A 19530-nucleotide genomic window follows, 5' to 3' on the forward strand; every position below is an offset into this window, starting at 1 on the left:
AGTAGAGAAAATGGGGTGTTACCACAGAGGTGTTTGAGGGAGGACCTATGGGGAATGCCTTCTTAGTGCTGGGGTGTTGTATGACCAAGGCTGGAGGCAGGCTCCTCTCAGGCACCTGGCATTCAACGGCAGGCATGAATGAGTTATTGTGTGGTCGTTTCAGAAAGGTGAGTATGCGCAGAGGCTAAACAGTGGTGTAGTGTGCTCAGTTGGGGATGGTGGGAAGCTGGCTGCTAGTCAGGGACTGAGTTGGTGACTAAGGTCTGAGGAGGGGAATGGGCTAGCCCTAGACGGTCACAATGTGCCAGCTGATATCTTGGACGCCAAAGGCAATGACTTCTGGGAGCAGAGGTGTGGAGCTAGGAGGCAGGAGAGGAGGGGGCAGTGTCCCTGGGCTCTGCTTACTAATGCAAAGTAAGTGCTCACAAACACAAGCCAGAGTAAGCAGATGCCATGGACAAAAACAGGGGCTCCAGAGGGCTGTGGCCAAGGCCACCCGCAAGGGAGTCAAGGGCAAGGCAGAGCGGTGTCTCAGTCTTTAGGCTGCAGTGGGCTGTCCAGAGTTCTGCTCATTTGAGGTAGAGTTAAGAGGTAAACCTAGGAGGAGTCAGAAGCAGAGGGTGTGGGAGCAGAGCCGCAGTTCGGGGGGTGGGGGGAGTCCCATGATTTTTGGACTATACTTCTCAGTTGTGTCTTCTCTTGCCATTTGTATACCACCAGCCTTTCCTACTGGACCCTGGCTTTGCTTTCTTTGGGCTTCTAAAGACTTAGTCCCTGGCACCCTCATTTCTTTAAGGGCCGGAGCAGCAGGCCAGGCTTGCTGTCCTCCCTGCTGGGATGGATTTCTGAGGCCCTCCATGTCCAGGAGTCTAGGTTTGCAGAAGCATTGGTTATACAGGCCTCCTGAGATAGAGCAACATTCTTAGATCATTGTTTTATAAATGCATTCTAACACACACATGAACATGCACACATGCTGTTGTGTGTATGGAGGCCGTGGGACAACTTGTGGCCATGGGTTTCCTTCCACCGTGTGTCATCAGGTGTGGCAGCAAGGACCTTTACTTTCTGAGCCGCCTCACCAGCCCAGATCTGAGTCATTTGGCAGTGAGTTGAAGCAGACTGTTCTATGTTTAAGAACAGAGAAGGTTGTCAGAACAGAGAGGAAGAGGACAGTAGAGAGGAGCCAGGACCCGGAGGTAATCTCAAGTGCCTGTGTAACATGCTGCTTCTTAGGAAGTTGCCGACGGGGAACCTCAGGGTCTGGGCCTTGAGTTAAGAGAGAAAACAAGCCGGGCATGGTGGCGCACGCCTTTAATCCCAGCACTCGGGAGGCAGAGGCAGGCGGATTTCTGAGTTCGAGGCCAGCCTGGTCTACAGAGTGAGTTCCAGGACAGCCAGGGCTACACAGAGAAACCCTGTCTCGAAAAACCAAAAAAAAAAAAAAAAAAAAGAGAGAAAACAAGGAAGAGAAACGTTCTGGGCAATACCCTGAACCTTTAACAGTAAGGTAGGCTAGGGAAGGTTTTGAGAAAAGAAGGCAGACACCTCATGTGCAGCTCTGTAATCCCAGTGCTGGAAGTCAGAGCAGCAGGAGTTCAAGGCCAGCTTTGGCTGCATATGAACTTGAGGCCCTCCTGGATTACATGAGATCCCAACTCAAAAGTGGAAAAGAAAGGTGGAGGGAAGGAAAAAAGGCAGGGAAGGAAAGCAAGCAGGTGCTGTGCTTCGAGTCAGACTCCGGGTTGTTGGGAGACTTGGAAGCATCAGTGCTGAGTGAGAGAACTCTGTGCCCCACCGGGGCGCACTTGAAGCTTGGAGGGTGTTTTAGCCAGGCTGTCTTGTTCCAGGACTCCTCTGCCATGGCCAGGCAGCTGGCTACTGCAGGAAGAGTGTTTCAGTATTAGAACTAGTTAGGTTTCCAAAACACATTAGCCTCACAGTAGTCCTCGGCAGCAGATCACAGACTCGTGGGTTTGTCCTCCCCTGCCTTCCGTGTACCTGTCAGAAGGCTCCTCATTAGTGAGCAGTGACCTATGGGACTCGATACTTGTTTCTATAAACAATGTTTTGCAGATTGTATTAATGTTGGCTGATTTCACTTTGATTATGGGCTGCCATGAAAGATGACAGCTCTGAGATTGAGTTTAGCCTTCCCTGCCTGAAGCAGCATCTCTGGAGCATGGGAGTGGTCTATATGGTGAGATGTGTTTGCTCAGGTGGATGGGAAACGCTTTGTAAACACCCAGGTCACAGACGTAGTCTCAAGATACCTGCTGACTGAATGGAAGTATTATCTCAGGCCCTCTTTTTTCTTTAAATATCAGGTGGAAAATGGGGTATTTGTAGCCAACCCGCTTCAGGAACGCACAATCCTAATGAGAAAAGAGGGTGAGTCTGCTAAAAGCATTAACGAGATGCTCCTGAGCAGACTGTCTCGGTACAGAGCCTCTCCATCGGCGACTCTTGCAGCCCTGACTGGCTCCACCATCTCCAACACGCTGAAGGAGGATCAAGCAGGTGGGTTGTCTCTTCCTGACCACCTGCACACGCAGGCGCTGCAAAGTGCCCAGCTCACCTCCCCTGCGCCTCTGGGCTATGGGCACCGTGGAGCCCTGGGCAGCTCTCCCTTCCTGGAGCTCTCTCCGCCATCACTGTCAGGGAAGGTGTGCAGAAAAATGCAGCTAGCTACAGCAGTACACAACACAGTCCTAGCACTTAGGAAGGTGAGGCAGAGGGATCATGAATTGGAGGCCAGCCTACACTGTGAGATCATCCCAAACTCCCCATGCTCTCAAAAAAAAAAAAAATACAAAAAGATTCTGGCCGGGCGTGGTGGCGCACGCCTTTAATCCCAGCACTCAGGAGGCAGAGGCAGGCGGATTTCTGAGTTCGAGGCCAGCCTGGTCTACAAAGTGAGTTCCAGGACAGCCAGGGCTATACAGAGAAACCCTGTCTCGAAAAAACCAAAAAAAAAAAAAAAAAAAAAAAAAGATTCTGGATCTGAGCTAAAATTGGATTTGATGTTTTTTTGTTAATCCTCCCACTGTTTAAAATACTAGGAGGAAAAGCTCTTATGGTGAACTTCTATGAAGCTGCCCAGTAAATACTTACTGTGTGTTAGAATGTAAGGACATGGTGGCTCATGCCTTTAATCTCAGCACTCGGGAGGCAGAGGCAGGCGGATTTCTGAGTTCGAGGCCAGCCTGGTCTACAAAGTGAGTTCCAGGACAGCCAGGGCTAAACAGAGAAACCCTGTCTCGAACTCCTTCCCCCGCTCCCCCCAAATGGACATTGTTGCCATGGGCCTCTGTGGTGTCAGTGTGAATACTTTAGCCTGGATTAGTCCATTCAAGTTAAAGGAGATAGTTTGCACAGAACAGTTCTTTTTTTATTGTAAGTGAATGTTTTTGGAGTTGGCAAGATGGCTCACTGGGTAAAAGTACTTGTGGTCAGGCTGGTGACCTGAGTGTGGCGATTGGGACCATGGAAAGGGAAAGCAGAGAACTGACTCCACAGAGTTGTTTTCTGCCCTTCATATGCAAACATCCGCATACACATAAACACACACTCGCACACATGCACATAAACAACATACACATAGACACCATATAAACAGACCACACACACACAACACACACACACACATACATAAACATATGCACCACACAGACACACAGAAAACAAACAAACAAACAAACAAACAAACAAGTGTAAGGAGCACAGCTCAGAAAGTAAACACTTTCAGACAGGCTAAAATCTTCATCTGTATTTATACCTCCATTCTCACTGTATGCCTTTCAGTATATTTATTAAATCTTCTTTCTCTAAAGAAAGAAAACAGAAAAAGAAAAAGAACAACCTGTCTCCTGCCTCTACAGCAACCGTCCACCAAGATCTCATGTAGTCAAGGATGGCCTCAAACTCTAGGTCCCTGTCTCTACCATCTGAGTAGGGCGCATAGGAGTATACTACCGTGCCCAGCAGCTAGAGCTGTGTGCGTGTGTGTTTTATTTATTTATTTATTTATTTATTTATTTATTTATTTATTTATTTATTTTTTGGTTTTTCGAGACAGGGTTTCTCTGTATAGCCCTGGCTGTCCTGGAACTCACTCTGTAGACCAGGCTGGCCTCGAACTCAGAAATCCGCCTGCCTCTGCCTCCCGAGTGCTGGGATTAAAGGCGTGTGCCACCATGCCCAGCATGTGTTTTATTTTTATTTCTGTTTATCACACTTGGTTCCTCTGGAGGCCAGGAGAGAGTGTTAGATCTCCAGGGACTGGAATTACAGATGTTCCAGTACCCACCATGAGGGTATTGGAATTGAACCTGGATCTTCTGGAAAATCAACAATGGCCGTGTCTCCGGCAGTGTGTGTGTGTGTGTGTGTGTGTGTGTGTGTGTGTGAGAGAGAGAGATATTAATCGATCCCTTGAACCCCAAAAACTGTATATAGTTGTTTTTTGTTTGTTTGGTTTTTGTTTTGTTTGTTTTAAAGACCTTAAAAGGTGATAGTATGTTGAGCATTTTTAGCAGGGTGTGCTGACTCAGTCCTGTGATCCCAGCACTTGGAGGAAAGAAGCAGAAGGATTGCTGTGTGTCTGAGGCCAGCCCCAGCTACAGAAAGACTCTATCCTGCCTCAAAATCACACACACACACAAAACTGCAACAGAATACATTTAGATTTTTGTGAAAACTGGTATATTTATTCAGACTGTGACTTTGTTGTACCTTTATATGAATTTTTGTATTCATTTAACATGATGTTGTACACTGAAAACCTACTAGCTCTGATCTACATGGATCTGTGAAAATTAATTAAATATTCACAAAGTCTGAAGCTTTGGAGCTAGGCAGATAGCTTAGTTGCTAAAGTCGTGCCAAGCAAGAATGAGGACCTGAATTCAATCCCTAGCATACAAGGAAAAAAAGCTGGGTATGGTGGTGCATGCTTGTACTCTCAGAACTAGGGGTCTGGATCTCTATGGATTCAAGCCAACATGGTCTACATAGTTCCAGGCCAGCTAGGGCAACAAAGTGAGAACTTCCCTCAAAACAGAAACAAAAAAATAAAGTTGACGACTCCTTAGTAATGTCACCTGAAGTTGACCTCAGGCCTCTACACCCATTCATTTACACACTTGATACATACATATGCAAATATATATGTATATCCCACAATCAATAAATAATAGAAATAAAAGTAATTTTTAAAATGTAAAGTTCTATTTTGTGATAAACTAAAACATACTACTTGACAGTTAGTCAGTCTGTGAGAACCTCTTAGCGAACATTAGACTATGAAGCCGCTGAAGTTTTCTACTCACTCATAACTTTATGGATTTTTGTTATCCCAGAAATTGATGTCCTGAAGGAAGAACATATTTGTTGAGGGCTTATGTTGTTTTGTTTTGTTTTGTTTTTTAAATGGAGCTGTTTGAAATAGAAGCATTCACAATATCAGAGCGAGTAGGTTTCCATGCTGCTCTTGCACAGTACTAGAGTTGGGTTCCTAGCTGCTCACAGCCACCTGTCACTCCAGGTCCAGCAAGCCAGTGCCTTCTCGTTTCTGTGGGCAAACTAAAAAAGAGAAAGATTTCATTTTGCATATTCTTTTAACCTAATTCCCCGAGAATGGTTTTCTGTTTGTGAGACCTTGAACAATTCGACATGTTTTATAGCCTGACAGCTTCCCAAAGCTCTGGTGGACTTCCCGCTAACTTGGTTGGCCCTCTCTGAGCTCACCTGCTCTACACTTCAGTGCCAGGAACTGGGGAGGTGGTGTGCATCTCACACCTCCTGAGTAGACATTATTCTGTATCTTCTGTCACTGACCCTCAGAATACAAGTGTGTGTGCTATGGATCACTGTAAGCTATGTGGATTTAAAATTCCCCTGTGAGAGAGACGCTGAAAGCCCGGGCAGCTGGAAGACTTGGTTGATGCTGTGATAAGAGCTGTTTGCAATGACTGTAAAGTCACAGACTTATCAAGGATTAGCCTTAAGCTGGGCACTCTGGGACCAGAGTCAGGTGGTTATCTGTAAGTGCCAGGCCAGCCAGTGATATATTGTTTCAAAAATTGTTTTTTTTTATAAGATGAAAAACAACTAAAATAGGGTATCAATTCCCAGTTAAAGCTCAAACAGTAGGGATTCTGTTTTGAGATTTATTCCAACTGAGCCTTTATTCTTTTGGAAAAATTTTTCGGGCCCTTAGGCATACTGGCCATTGGGAACAACTTGAGGACAGTCAGACCATCCCATAGGAAGGAGACTTGGGGGTCAGAAGATAATTCTTGCTCTTTCTGCTTAATCTTTTTATATTTATTTTATATCACGTATGTGTGTGCTTTGCCTACATTTATGTCTGTGCAACACTTGTGTGCCTAGTACCCTCGGAGGTTAGATGAGGGATTCCGATCCCCTGAACTAGAGTCAGTTGTGAGCTGCCATGTAGGGGCTGGGAATCAGAGCCCTGTGGGTCCTCGGGAGAAGCAGTCAGTGCTCATAATCACTGAGCCATCTCTCTAACCCCCTCTGCCTAGTTGTAGCCTGTCTTTGTTTCAGTTTGGACTCCTCATTATAGCCAAGCCAATTTATAATCCCGTTCATAAGAATGTGAAAGGCTTTCAGTAAGCATTTTCTTTCCTTCTCCAGCAAATACTAGCTGTGGCCTTCCTCTGAAAATGCTGCGGAAGACGCCCATGTACACCTGTGGCACGTACTTGGTGATGCTGGTGCCACCTCCAGGAGGGTCAGGCAGCTCTGCCACCCGCTCTCTCTTTGGTGGAACAAGTGGTCTGTCATCTTTAAAGAGTAAGTATGTTTTATTTGGAATGCTTCTTCTGATGTATCTCTGCAGTCGTCACTCTTCTGCTGCTATGATCAACACCATGACCGAGGCTACTTAAGGAAGAGAGGGTTTAGTTCTAAGGCTCTAAGGGTCTGCCTTGGAAGGGGAGGTATGGCAGCAGAGCAGGAAGCCAAGAAATCACATGGTTTGGTTTTGTTTTATTTTGTTTTTGAGACAAGGTCTGTCTATAACCTTGGCTGTCCTGGAACTCTGTCCATAGACCAGGCTAGCCTTGAACTTCCAGTTATCTGCCTGCCTCTGCTTCTGTCTCCTGAATGCTGGGATTAAAGATGTGCCCACTACAGCCCGCTCAGAAAGTCACATTTTTCATCTCAAGCACGAAGCAGAGAGAATGAAGTGGGAGTGTGGCTGCCTTGCAGCTCTCCAAGCCTGCCCCAATGCCGTCTTTCCTCCTGAAGGGCTGTACCTCCTCTTACTTTCTCCAAACTGAGGACTGAGTGTTCAAACGCATGAGCCAATGCACACCACCACAGTCTCTAACTTTGAAATAGAAAGCATTCTTATTTCTTGTTTTAAATGTACTCTGTTACAGTTGCTCTCTGATAACACAAAATAATAATGGTTGATAAGTTATGGGCTGAAGATCTATTAATTTATGTGGTGCTGAGAATGGCACCCAGGCCACGTGTTCTGCCGTTCTTGCCCGGAGCTATTGCCCAGCCCTCAAAATGTAACTTTTTAAACTTGGTTTTATTTTTTCCTGCATTGTCTTACCATGTAGCCATATCTGGTCTCAAACTCGCAGTAATCCACCTGTTTCTGCTTCTTCAGTTTTGGGATTATAGGTGTGGGTCACCATGACTGTTCCCAGCGTTCCATTGGTCTCGTTAGCATAGCTGTTCACTGACTGGAATTCAGGCTCATTTGATTAGAACAGCTCTTGGCAGACCGTTACCATGAGAATGTGGTTGATGCGTGAAATGCTTCCTTCTGTGGCCTGCTCCATGTTGGTCACCATGGGCATCAGCATGAGGAGACGCCTGGCTTTGCCCTTAGACCATGGGGTTGCTAGGTAGTTGAAGGCACCTGAGCTTGCCTTCAGGAATTCTGAGGAGTGATGGTGTCTATGACGACTAGAAATGGTCATTAATACTTCCTCACTGTTAGAAAGAGGGGGCAAAGCCGGGCGTGGTGGCGCACGCCTTTAATCCCAGCACTTGGGAGGCAGAGGCAGGCGGATTTCTGAGTTCGAGGCCAGCCTGGTCTACAAAGTGAGTTCCAGGACAGCCAGGGCTACACAGAGAAACCCTGTCTCGAAAAACCAAAAAAAAAAAAAAAAAAAAAAAAAAAGAAAGAGGGGGCAGGTATACATGTTACAGACCGTGAGTGTAGATATCTTCGTGGAGTGGGACAGAAAGGAGAGGCTTCTTGGGCTCTCAAGTTGGAGTGGTGAGAAATAGGCAGTTATCTTTGTGCGGGCAGGGGAGGGAGGGAGGGGCTCCTGTGATAAAGCACACTGGAGAAGAGATGTGGTGAGCAAGGTCACTTTGTGAGATAGAACCGAAGGAAATATAAGAGGAGGGCTGGGGGCACATCTCAGTGTAATATTTACCTAGTATGTCCAAGGCCCCAAGTTTTATCTTCATGGGTAGAAGGAGAACTAGATAGTATAGTTTAGTCTAGAAATCGTATAGTTCCCACTGCTATGATGGGGAGGAAGAAAAGGAGAGAAACATAAGAGGTCCTAAGACTGTGGAGAAGGAAGAAAGGAGCCATGAATGGTGGAGCACACCCATAAACCTTAGTACAGGGTTCTCAGCCTTCCTAACGATGCCGGGACCCTTTAGTATAGTTCTTCATGTTGTGGTGACCCCCCCAATCATAAAATTATTTTGTTGCTACTTAGTAACTGTAATTTTGCTATTGTTATGAATTGTAATGTAAATATCTTATATATAGGATATCTGATATATGACCCCTGTGAAAGGGTCAGTCCACCCCCAGAGGGTTGTGACCCACAGGTTGAGAACCACTGCCTTAGTACTTGGGAGGATGGAGAGTCATAGCTACTTAGTGACTTTGCGGCCAGACTGCGAAGGAAAGACCACAACAAGAGAGAGAGAGAAAATGGTGCCTCACACCTGTAATGTCAGCATCTGGGGAGCTGAGCAGGAGAACCAGGCGTCTGAGGCTAGCCTGGGCATCATGGTGAAACTCAAGCAAACAGGGTGGGTGTGATGTCAGCAGTAGTAACCAACACTCATGGGAGTGCATGGCAGCCATGAGGTAAGGACCTCTCCTAGTTAGGATTGTTACTGTTATGATGAAACACCATGTCCAAAAGCAAGCTTGGGAAGGAAGAGCTGTATTTCATACTTCCACATTGTGGTCCATCACTGAAGGAAGTCACAGCTGGAACTCAAGCAGGGCAGGAACCCAGAGGCTGAACCCGAAGCAGAGGCCGTGCAGGGGTGCTGCTTTTTTATGGGATCCAGGACCACCAGCCCAGGAATGTCACTATTCATAGTGGGCATACCTTACAGGCTTGCCTCCAGTCTGACCTCTTGGAGGCATTTTCTCAGTTGACACTCCTGTCTCTCAGATGGCTATAACATGTGTCACGTTGACATACAGCTGTCCAGCACAGCACTTTATATTATCTCTGCTTTGCAAGTGAGAAACCTGCAAGGTTAGTAACACCCCCATGCCATGGAGAAGAGGTAGAGCCAGAATGCAAACCCCTACCCTACAGCCTGTCCTCTTCACTGCCCCGTTCTCCTGTGTGTCTGTAAGAGGGACAGCGAGAGCCAGGAGGGAGAGCGACCTCATAGCAAGGCTGACAAGGCCAGCTGAAATCCTTCCTACAAGCACTGCCACTCAAGACTTCCTTCTGTGCTTTCTCTCTTTTGACCTTCTAATATGGAAAAACACCTTCATGTCAACATTGCTGCTTTAAATCACTCTCAGAAACAGTTTAATATCAAGGTTATGAAGACGTTTGGTCAACATTGCTTTTAGGGGTCTTCTATCTGTGTGTATTTTCTGTTTTTTTTTGTTGTTGTTGTTGTTATTATCACTAAAAAACAACAAAATAGGAATTTTCAAAAGAAGTCTGATTAGGAGCCTAAAATGAAAACTTTAAAGAGTAGTCTTCAGGATCATTAAATAGCTGTCTGTTTTCATAGTCCTGGCCTCCAGTTTGGTGTATAACATCTCAGATGGCCAGTTCGCAAGTCGTGCAGATCTCATAGATGCTGCTGGAAGCTCTCTGGGGCGTGGTGCTCTTGTACCAGGATTGGGTAAGATATGCCTGTTTCCTTGGAGCCTGAGTGATTGATTTTGAAGAATCTTGTCAAGTCTCTGTGGCACTCCAGTGTCCTTAAAAGAGAGAAATGCTAGTACCCTTTAATTTAGGGACTCAGTGTGCAAGCTCCCATGTATAAACTTGTCAGGTGAGCTGCCATTGAAGACACTGAATATTAGGTTGTAAAACGATGCCATCACAGTCCTTTCCATACAGACGTGTTCCTCTGAACACATGGTAGCAAATGACCCGGTGCTGTACATTTGGCTTGCTCTTTGTCCCAACTACTAAGGAACACACCGAGGGGCTTTTGACTCATTATTGTGCGTGGTTGTTACCTGTTCCTATGGTTTCGTGGGCCTTTCATGAAAACCACCTGAGTGCATCCGTCCCAGGAACAGACCATATGGATGATCTGTCCCTTCTCACACAGGAGCTGAGCAAAACTACAAATTAAGTTTAGATTTTATGCTCAGTCCCAATTTAGTCTGTTGTCATGTAGATCTTTTGGGCTGTTGTGGGAAATATGTGTTGGGGTGTGCAGTGGCACAGCAGCTGTGTGAGCCGTGTTGTTTGCAGGTGCCTGTTATGATACCATGAACAACATGCTATGGACTTGCTCAAATGACTACATCGACCAGTGGTGCAATCCTGGGAACCAGGCCTTCCATTACGTGTGCCAGAGACTGGGTGTCAGCCATATCATCACCGAGCCCAAAGGTGAGCAGCACGCTCAGACCCAACTATGACAGACTAGAGGAGCAGCGGTAGCTGGGGACATGGCGACAGCTTCCTTCTTAGAATTTGAGGAGAAACCTGCTGTTGTCTGTGGCAGGGAAGGCTGGCCGTGTAGAAGGAGAAAGCATGTAGTTCAGTGGAGGTTTGAGGAACTTGTAGGGTTCTAAAGAGAAACCCCTATTTCCCTCCCACAATCTAAACTTAGATGTAAAATTTAATTCCTGGTGCTAGAGAGGCCTCGTGTAATCTCAGCACGGGACAGGCTCAAGGAGGAGGACTGCTCTGTATTCTAGACTGCCCTGGGCTACAGAGTGAGTTCTAGTTTAAGCTGGGCCAGACTGAGGTCTTACCTCAAAACAAAACCCAAAACACAACATTGATTATTGGTTCTCAGGCTAGAACCCCCTAAGTGCTGGGATTAACGATGTGGGCCGCTGTGCTGGGCAGTGTTGACATTATTAAGAGCAACTGTCTTGATAAGGGGAAGAGAATAACTCCACTCGGGAGGCAAATTCTCTCTCTGTAAAGTATTATTAAAACAGACATTATCAACAAAGTAAGAACCATCTATATCCAGGTTTTGGAAATTGGTCAGTGGAGTCACCATATTATAAATAACTACAGGGGCTGGGGAGATGGCTCAGCAGGAGAGAGCACTGACTGCTCTTCCGAAGGTCCTGAGTTTAAATCCCAGCAGCCACATGGTGGCTCACAACCACCCATAATGAGATCTGATGCCCTCTTCTGGGATGTCTGAAGACAGCTACAGTGCACTCACATATAATAATAAATAAATCTTTAACAACAACAACAGAGTGCTGAAGAGATGGCTCAAAGATTAAGAGCACTGACTGTCCTTCCAAAGGTCCTGAGTTCAATTCCTAGCAATGACATGATGGCTCACAACCATCTGTAATGACATCCAATGCCCTCTTCTGGTATGTCTGAAGACAGCTACATTGTACTCATATACATTAAATAATTCTTTAAAAAAATAAAAACAACAACAGAAATAACAACAGCAGCAGCAACAACATTCAGGAGGCAGAGGCAGCGGATCGCTGTGAGTTTGAGGCCAGCCTACTCTACATAGTTCATTCTAGTCCAACCAAGGCTACAGAGTGAAAGCTTAAGCAACCAACCACCTCCACAGTCCCCTCAGCCTGCTGGGTTAAGGCAGTGCAAGCCTGAGGTGTTTTTAACTGAGGCTGCTCTAGTCTCCATTCAGCCTTGGTCTCGATAGCCATTCTGCCAGGGTGGGGCCTATTGGGAAATCTGCAGCTTTGCTTCCTGAGGGCTGAATGGATTTGGGGCTGAGCAGCTGCAGCAGCAGCACCACCAACACCACCACTACCACCAAAACCAGCACCAACACCAGCACCACCACTGTCTTTGGTACCAGAGAGAGAAAACCAGACTCAACAGAACAGCAAAGTATCTGGAAATTTGATGAATCTCTACAAGGGCCTCCATATGGTGTCCTTAGTAAGGGACCCTGAAGGACCCTTGTTATATGCTCATGTCTAGATAAATGTAAACTGAAAACATTGTCAGAGGGCCAGATGGAAGTTATATCTCAGGGCAGAGTTTACAATTGCCAGAGCTGGCACAACACACCCATCCTTACAAACAGATCCACATAGAATCAAAGTCTTACTAGCTCAAGAGGTTGGGATGCCACCTCTGACTATTGGTTAAGTCACCAAGTCTTGAAATAAAACCCAGACCTGGGAGTATGGCTCAGTGTACAGCAGACTGTCAGAAGGAGCAAGACCCTGGCTTCCATCCCTAACACCAGACGCAAGAATAGTAACAATAGTGAAACAAGGGGTTAAAGAAAAGAAGCCCAGCTACACTAGAGATACTGGCTTTTTAGAAGATAGATTTATAGCAGCATTATAAATATGTTAAAAAATAAAAACTAAGCTGGGCGTGGTGGCGCACGCCTTTAATCCCAGCACTCGGGAGGCAGAGGCAGGAGGATTTCTGAGTTCGAGGCCACCCTGGTCTACAAAGTGAGTTCCAGGACAGCCAGGGCTATACAGAGAAACCCTGTCTTGAAAAACAAAAACAAACAAACAAACAAAAATAAAAACTAACGTAAAATGTCTTGGAAATTTTGAAGAAAAGTGTGATGACTATGACAAGTGAATAGAAACTCTAATAAAGAACTACACAATTAAAAATTGAGGCGGGGGGTGGGGGCTGGAGAGATGGCTCAGCGGTTAAGAGCACTGACTGCTGTTCCAAAGGTCCTGAGTTCAAATCCCAGCAACCACATGGTGGCTTACAACCATCCTAAAAGACATCTGATGCCCCCTCCTGGTATGTCTGAAGACAGCTACAGTGTACTTACATATAAAATAAATAATAAATAAATATTAAAAAAAATTGAGGCAGAGTCTCATGTATTCCAGGCTGGAATCACATTCACTATGTAGCCAAGGATCTTCAACTAGTGACCCTCCTGCTTTCACCTCCCAGTGCTGGGTCAGACACCCAGCTCTGTTATGCTTCATGCAGCTAGACAAACACGACCCACTGACCTACATCCCCACCCTCAAGAAATTCTTAAAACCCAAACCACTATAACTCAGTGTGGTAAGTGTCCAGCAGAGCCAGGACTATCTGGAGGAATGGGAGTTTGGCTACCTGGTGAATCTGGGGCTAGCCTGGCTCTTATGAGCCTGTGTCTAAACTCAAGTTCTAAGCTGTGAGAATAGCACAGAGGGCATGTGCCTTTCACTCACACTGTGTCCTAGGATATACCAGCCTGACAAGTAGGTGGGATGCTGACACTGACATGACAGCCTGCTTGCTGCACTCTCCCATTGCTGACAGTGGTTAGGAGTCCTCATCATACAGAAGGGCATAAGTCCACCCCACAGAGAGAGAACCTGTAGCAATCACTTCAGTGAGGAACATGCTATTATTTATTGTGTGGGTGCATATAGGTGTGTATCCGCTCCACCATGTGCATTCTCTACCTGCTTCACCACCCTGCCAGCCCCTGCAATTTCTTTAATATTTGTAGAGTTAGTGGTGATTTCTCTGGTTTCATTTCTCATTTTCATATTTTTGTGAACTTGCTAAAAATGATTGGCTTGCTTTGTCCCTGTAAAGTGGGAAGGACTTTTTTTTTTTTTTTTTTGGTTTTTAGAGACAGGGTTTCTCTGTATAGCTCTGGCTGTTCTGGAACTCACTTTGTAGACCAGGCTGGCCTCGAACTCAGAAGTCCACCTGCCTCTGACTCCCAAGTGCTGGGATTAAAGGCATGCGCCACCACTGCCCGGCCATTTTTTTTTTTTTTTAAGTTGTGTCTTGTTTCATGTGCTGGGGTCGGAGCCAGGGCTGTTGGGAGGAAGCAAGTGCTGTAACAGCTGACAGTCCCCGTCCAGGACTGTTTCTTCACGTCCCCAAGGGACCTACTTGTACTTTGCTGATTTAGATTATTTTCTACCTCCATCCTCTGAATGCCCAAAACCATCCATGAGCCATATATAAGAAAATGCTTGCTAATTTTTAATTGATACACATCTATCTTAATGGGGTAGAAATGGGGGGTGCTATGAGAGGGGTACTTCTTCCACCCGGCAGCTTGAGGGTGGCTCCACTTCTTGTATATTAATTACCAGCATGGGCTGAGCTGGCCTGAACTCCAATCTGAGCTCTCCCACTTTGCAGCTGTGTGATTTAGGGTAACTTAACCTCTCTCACTCATTGTGTACTCTCCTGTAAAACAGGGCTAATTATAACCATGTATGTCAGACTTTATCTCATTGTTAAGGACGTATAACCAGCCCAGGAAGTGATAGCTTATCACTCTCTCCTACAGTTCTCCCATGTTTTTGTTTGTTTGATTTTCAAGACAGGATTTCCCTGTGTAGCCCAGGCTGTCCTGGAACTCACTCTGTAGACCAGGCTGGCATCGAACTCAGAAATCCACCTGCCTCTGCCTCCTGAGTGACGGAATTAAAGACATGCGCTACCACTGCCTAGCTCAGTTCTGTCATATTTACATTCCACACTCTGATGGGAAAGGTTTGGAACAACATTGGCACTTTTGGGCACCAGGAGCCTGTCGTTGTGTGTACACAGCTTCTGTACCCTGGAGAGTTGTTCTCTCCTCACCATGATTCCTTTGCATCTTCCAGAAGAGGCCATTAGCACAAATGAAGTCATAAACCAGTCACTGCACCATGTAGGCGCCATGTGCATTCACCAGCTCAACCTTCTAGCTGCGAATCCCAGCCTTCCCATCACTAGTGTCCTGGGCAAGCAGCACCCAATTGAGGCACGACATCTGAGCAGCATCTGTGACATCATGGAGAAGGCCATGGTTAATGGCGACACCTGCATTGTACGCTGCATCCTCGTCGTCTTTCAGGTACATGTCAGCATATGTGAGCAAGATGGCAGGCAGGAGGTTGTCCTCCATCCTCTGCGTTGTACATGGATTAGGGGATGATGCGGTAGCCCATCACTGCCAGTGTGTGGTATTTACTGTGTGCTGTTGTGCAGTCGGAGGGTCGAGTTTGAAGTGCACCTGCTCTCTTCTGTAAGCAGCATGTCCATTCCTTTAGAGGGCTGTTTTTTACCCCTTGTGGAGTGAGCACACTTAGCTCTGCCCATTATGTTTCTGTAGGTGGTGTTTAAATTTTTCTTCAGCCCACAAACTGAAAGGAACCGAGACATCATTCGGCGGTCAGGATTGCTTCTTTGGCAGTTGTTGATGGCACCAAAAGATCAAATCTGTCCTGAAATTCAGAAGGAGGTCTGTCTTGCCATCAGGTAAACAGCAAGTGGGTTTTCTTAGTGCTCTCCGCAAAGTAGGTAATGCACAGGGACTCTCTCTGTAGGTTGAAGCCTGCATAGCTCAGCTCATCTGGAATCTGGACCTCACCAACTGAAAAGCATTTTCCGCAGCAAGCAGCAAAGGCAGCCTGCAGGAATTAGCGATCCGCCTGCCTCAGCGTCCTGAGTGCAGGGATTAAAGGCGTGTACCAACACCACTACCACCACCACCACCTCCACCGTCACCTGCCTGGCAAAGCTCTTTCAAGGGTTGCAAATGTGCAAGCAGCTAGGTTGTTCAAGTGTGAGTGTGCAAATGTGCAAGCAGCTAGGTTGTTCAAGTGTTAGCATGCATATGTGCAAGCAGTTAGGTTGTTTAAGTGTGAGAGTGCAAATGTGCAAGCAGGTAGGTTGTTTAAGTGTGAGCATGTCTGGGCATTTTGAAGCATGCTTTGGTGTGAGCAGCCCTAGTGTCTAGAGTTTGCTCTGCCATTCACATCGGCTGTGACTTCTTTCTCCTCAGGAGTTTGGTGACTCATAGGACAGTGCTTAGTTATAATAGTTCTTGTCCGAATCTTGTATGGTTGCTGAGATGGCTCACTGGGAAAAATCACTTACCACCCAAGCATGATGACCTGAGTTTAATCCCCAGAACCACTGCAGGAGAGAATCAACTCCTGGGGGTTGTCCTGTAACCTCCAGACATACACTGTGGTATGAACATACCTGTAGTCACATCACACACACACACACACACACACACACACACACACACATACAATTATAATAGTAATTTAAAAAAAATCTTGTTGAGATGAGCATAGCAGCGCACACCTTTAATCCCAGCACTTTGGAAGCACAGGCAGGCAGTCTCTGTGAATTCAAGACCAGTGTGGCCTACATAAGTGAGTTCCAAACCAGCCACAGCTAAACTTCATCTAAAAGAACAACCAAAAAAATAAACCCTCATAGATTCGGTACTGATTTTATTTTTCTTTAAACATGTTTTTTAATGTGTGTCTATGCCAGAGTTCAGTGTTGAGACAAGGTCTCCATGGAACCACTTGGCTAGATTCGCTGGCCATCCAGCCCTAGGAGCCCGCTAGGCTCCACCTGCCACCAGTGGGGTCCGGGCATTGCTGCTGTGTCCAGCTTCTCCGGTGGCTTCTGGAGAGAGAACTCAGGTCAAGTTCTTTCAGAGAAAGCATTTAATTCAATGGTCCACCCTCTCAGCCTCCTTACTGGTGAACTTAGAGGCTGGGGTCTAGTGAGAGTTGTTGTTTTGTTTATGGCTTTGGGAGGTGGCATTTTCTTCTTTTTTGTGTTTTTGTGTTTTGTTTTTTGAGACTGGGCAGCCAGACTGACCTGGAGGTTGAGATTTTCTTTTCTTAGCCTTTCAATTTCTGGAATTACAGGCATATGCCCTCATGCCCAGCTATTATTTATTGTGAATTAATGAATTAATTTTTGAGACAGAATCTCAGTATGTGGCCCTCCCTACATCCATCACTATACACACCAAGATGACCTCAAGTGCAGTCTTTTTTTTTTGGTTTTTTGAGACAGGGTTTCTCTGTATAGCCCTGGCTGTCCTGGAACTCACTTTGTAGACCAGGCTGGCCTCGAACTCAGAAATCCGCCTGCCTCTGCCTCCAAAATGCTGGGATTAAAGGCAAGTGCACCACCACCGCCCAGCCTCAAGAGCATATTTTACCTTAGGTGGCCTCAGTATTGTTTTTTTATTTGTTTATTTTATTTCCATCCATTTTCATAGAAGTAGAGCTGTAATATGACCACATGTAGCATAGAGGCTACTGGAGACTGGGACAGTTGGCTCATAGGGGTCCTCTGGCAGGAGTGAGTACAGATGGCAGGATTTAGGGTTGGTTTGTTTTCCTTCTCGGTTTTTTTCACAGAATGTTATGTTTTGAGTTGCTTCCTGTTGAACATTAAATCCATAAATCAAATGTGGTGCAGGCAGATACTCCTGGAAACCGGATAGTCTTGTGCTGTCCTTGTGATGGCCTTTTAAATGCATGAGACATAGGACACATTCCAGCTATGTGCTAAATCTGCAAACTTGATTGTATGCCATAGCTCAGGAAAGAAAAAAAAAAATCTCTGATGACATTTTCCTCCCTGTTGTCCTAGTATTCTGAGAAAGCTGAGGTAAGGAGTTGTCTATGCCACGTGACTTGTTGCACAGCCTGTGTAACAATTGGCTTGCCCATACTGACTTCTCATAGCTCTCAGGTTCCCCTTTAATGGTTATTCATGGAGTCTGTCATATGTTATCATTTTGGTAATTCACTGGCAAAAGATTGGAAAGATGTCTTCTATCAGAGAAGTGATTGGGGTAAACTCATGTTGATGAATTTAGGTCCTAGCTTCTCCTGGGTAGGGAAGGTGAAGGTCAGCATCTTCCTGTTTGTAACCCAGCTGGCCTTGAACTTGAAATGAGATCCTCATCTCTCAGTCTCCCAGGAGCTGTAGTTAAAGGTGCATACCACCATATCTGTTTAGACTGGCATCTTTAAAAAAATTTAAATAGTTTGTATTTTCTAGAATTTTTTAACTTGTTGACTTTCCTGTCATTTCAGCTCTGGTTTAAATATTTTATATCCGGGTGAAACAGAAATTAATAACTTACTTAAGCTGGTCTTAACAGAAGGTGAGAATTTTCAGAATTATCTTTGAACAACTATGTGTGTGTGTGTGTGTGTGTGTGTGTGCATGTTTACTTATAAGAATTGAACCCAAGGCTTTGAGTGTATTAAGCACTTACTCGGGCACTGATTATATTACAAAGCCCCCCCCTTTTTTTTCTTGGAAAATAATTTATTCACATTCTATATCCTGGGTACCGCACACCTTCAGTTCTCATGGAGTGCCAGAAGTTGTTAGATTCCCCCGAAATTGGAGTTATCCATGTGGGTACTGGGAATTACTGAGCCACATCTCCTGAGAGAGACAGACAGACAGACAGAATCACTAAGTTTCCCATGCTAGCTTTGAACTTTGAGTTCTCCTCCTTCAGCCTCTGAGTAGATGAATATACTATTCTTTCTTGTTCATTTTCTTTCTATTAGTCAGCATACTTGAAGAAAAATGTGTATTTAGAGCTGGTGAGATGGCTCAGTAGTTAAGAACACTGGCTGTTTCTTAAGGGGACTTTGGTTTGGGTCCCAGCACCCAGATGGTGGCTCACAACCATCTGTAACTCCAGCTGTCGGGATCAGATGCCCACTTCTGCCCTTTGCTGGCCCCAGGCATGTACTCAGTGCATATACATACATATAGACAAAACACACATAAAATATATCTTACAGCACACAGAAAAGCTGTTGCTGTCATTCATGGAGAGAATGTTTGCTTACCATGCAAGAGTTTCTAGCTTCCTCCTGTCACTCAAACAGCAGCAGCACGTGCATGTCCACAGCAGCCCCACTTCAGGGTGAAAGCGGAGGCTGTGATTCGAGAATTTTTAAGCGTTATCCCTCTTCCTATGTCCTGACTCTAAAATCTGGAGGATAGATGTTTCTCACATTTAAAAATAACCAACTTCTTATTCTAGCATGGTGTCACATGCCTGTATCTTGAGCACTCAGGAGGTAGCAGCAGGATGACAAGGAACTCCGTGTCATTTTCAGCATACAGAGAGGTCAGGTCATCCTGGGGTGTTCCAGACTCTGTCTCCAACAAAAGAGAACCAGCTAACCAGAAACAATCTCATGATGATTTCTAACCCAGGGTGTGTATGTGTGTGTGTGTGCTTGTTTTTTCATATATTTGAAAATATGTTTTAATTTAGACTGAACACAGCAACAGAAGACATGGCAGCACTAGTCTAAGGAAGGAGCTAACCACCCGGCTTTCT

The 19530-nt window shown here is 45.6% G+C and overlaps 1 protein-coding gene across 7 annotated transcripts in view; it reads left to right on the top strand.

Annotated features, from left to right (window-relative positions):
* Positions 1-19530, top strand: part of Hectd4 (HECT domain E3 ubiquitin protein ligase 4) — a 151881-nt gene that overhangs the window by 53708 nt on the left and 78643 nt on the right. For all 7 annotated transcript variants that reach the window (XM_029477883.2, XM_029477884.2, XM_085837104.1 and 4 more), the window contains exons 8-14: positions 2328-2520; positions 6661-6819; positions 10003-10116; positions 10701-10841; positions 15014-15246; positions 15505-15650; positions 18254-18324. In XM_029477883.2, the coding sequence (XP_029333743.2) occupies positions 2328-2520; positions 6661-6819; positions 10003-10116; positions 10701-10841; positions 15014-15246; positions 15505-15650; positions 18254-18324 (1057 nt within the window). The remainder of the gene's footprint in view (positions 1-2327; positions 2521-6660; positions 6820-10002; positions 10117-10700; positions 10842-15013; positions 15247-15504; positions 15651-18253; positions 18325-19530) is intronic.

The sequence above is a fragment of the Mus caroli genome, unplaced genomic scaffold, assembly GCF_978045245.1.
Source record: "Mus caroli unplaced genomic scaffold, Mus_caroli_1 scaffold_4, whole genome shotgun sequence".
NCBI lineage: Eukaryota > Metazoa > Chordata > Mammalia > Rodentia > Muridae > Mus > Mus caroli.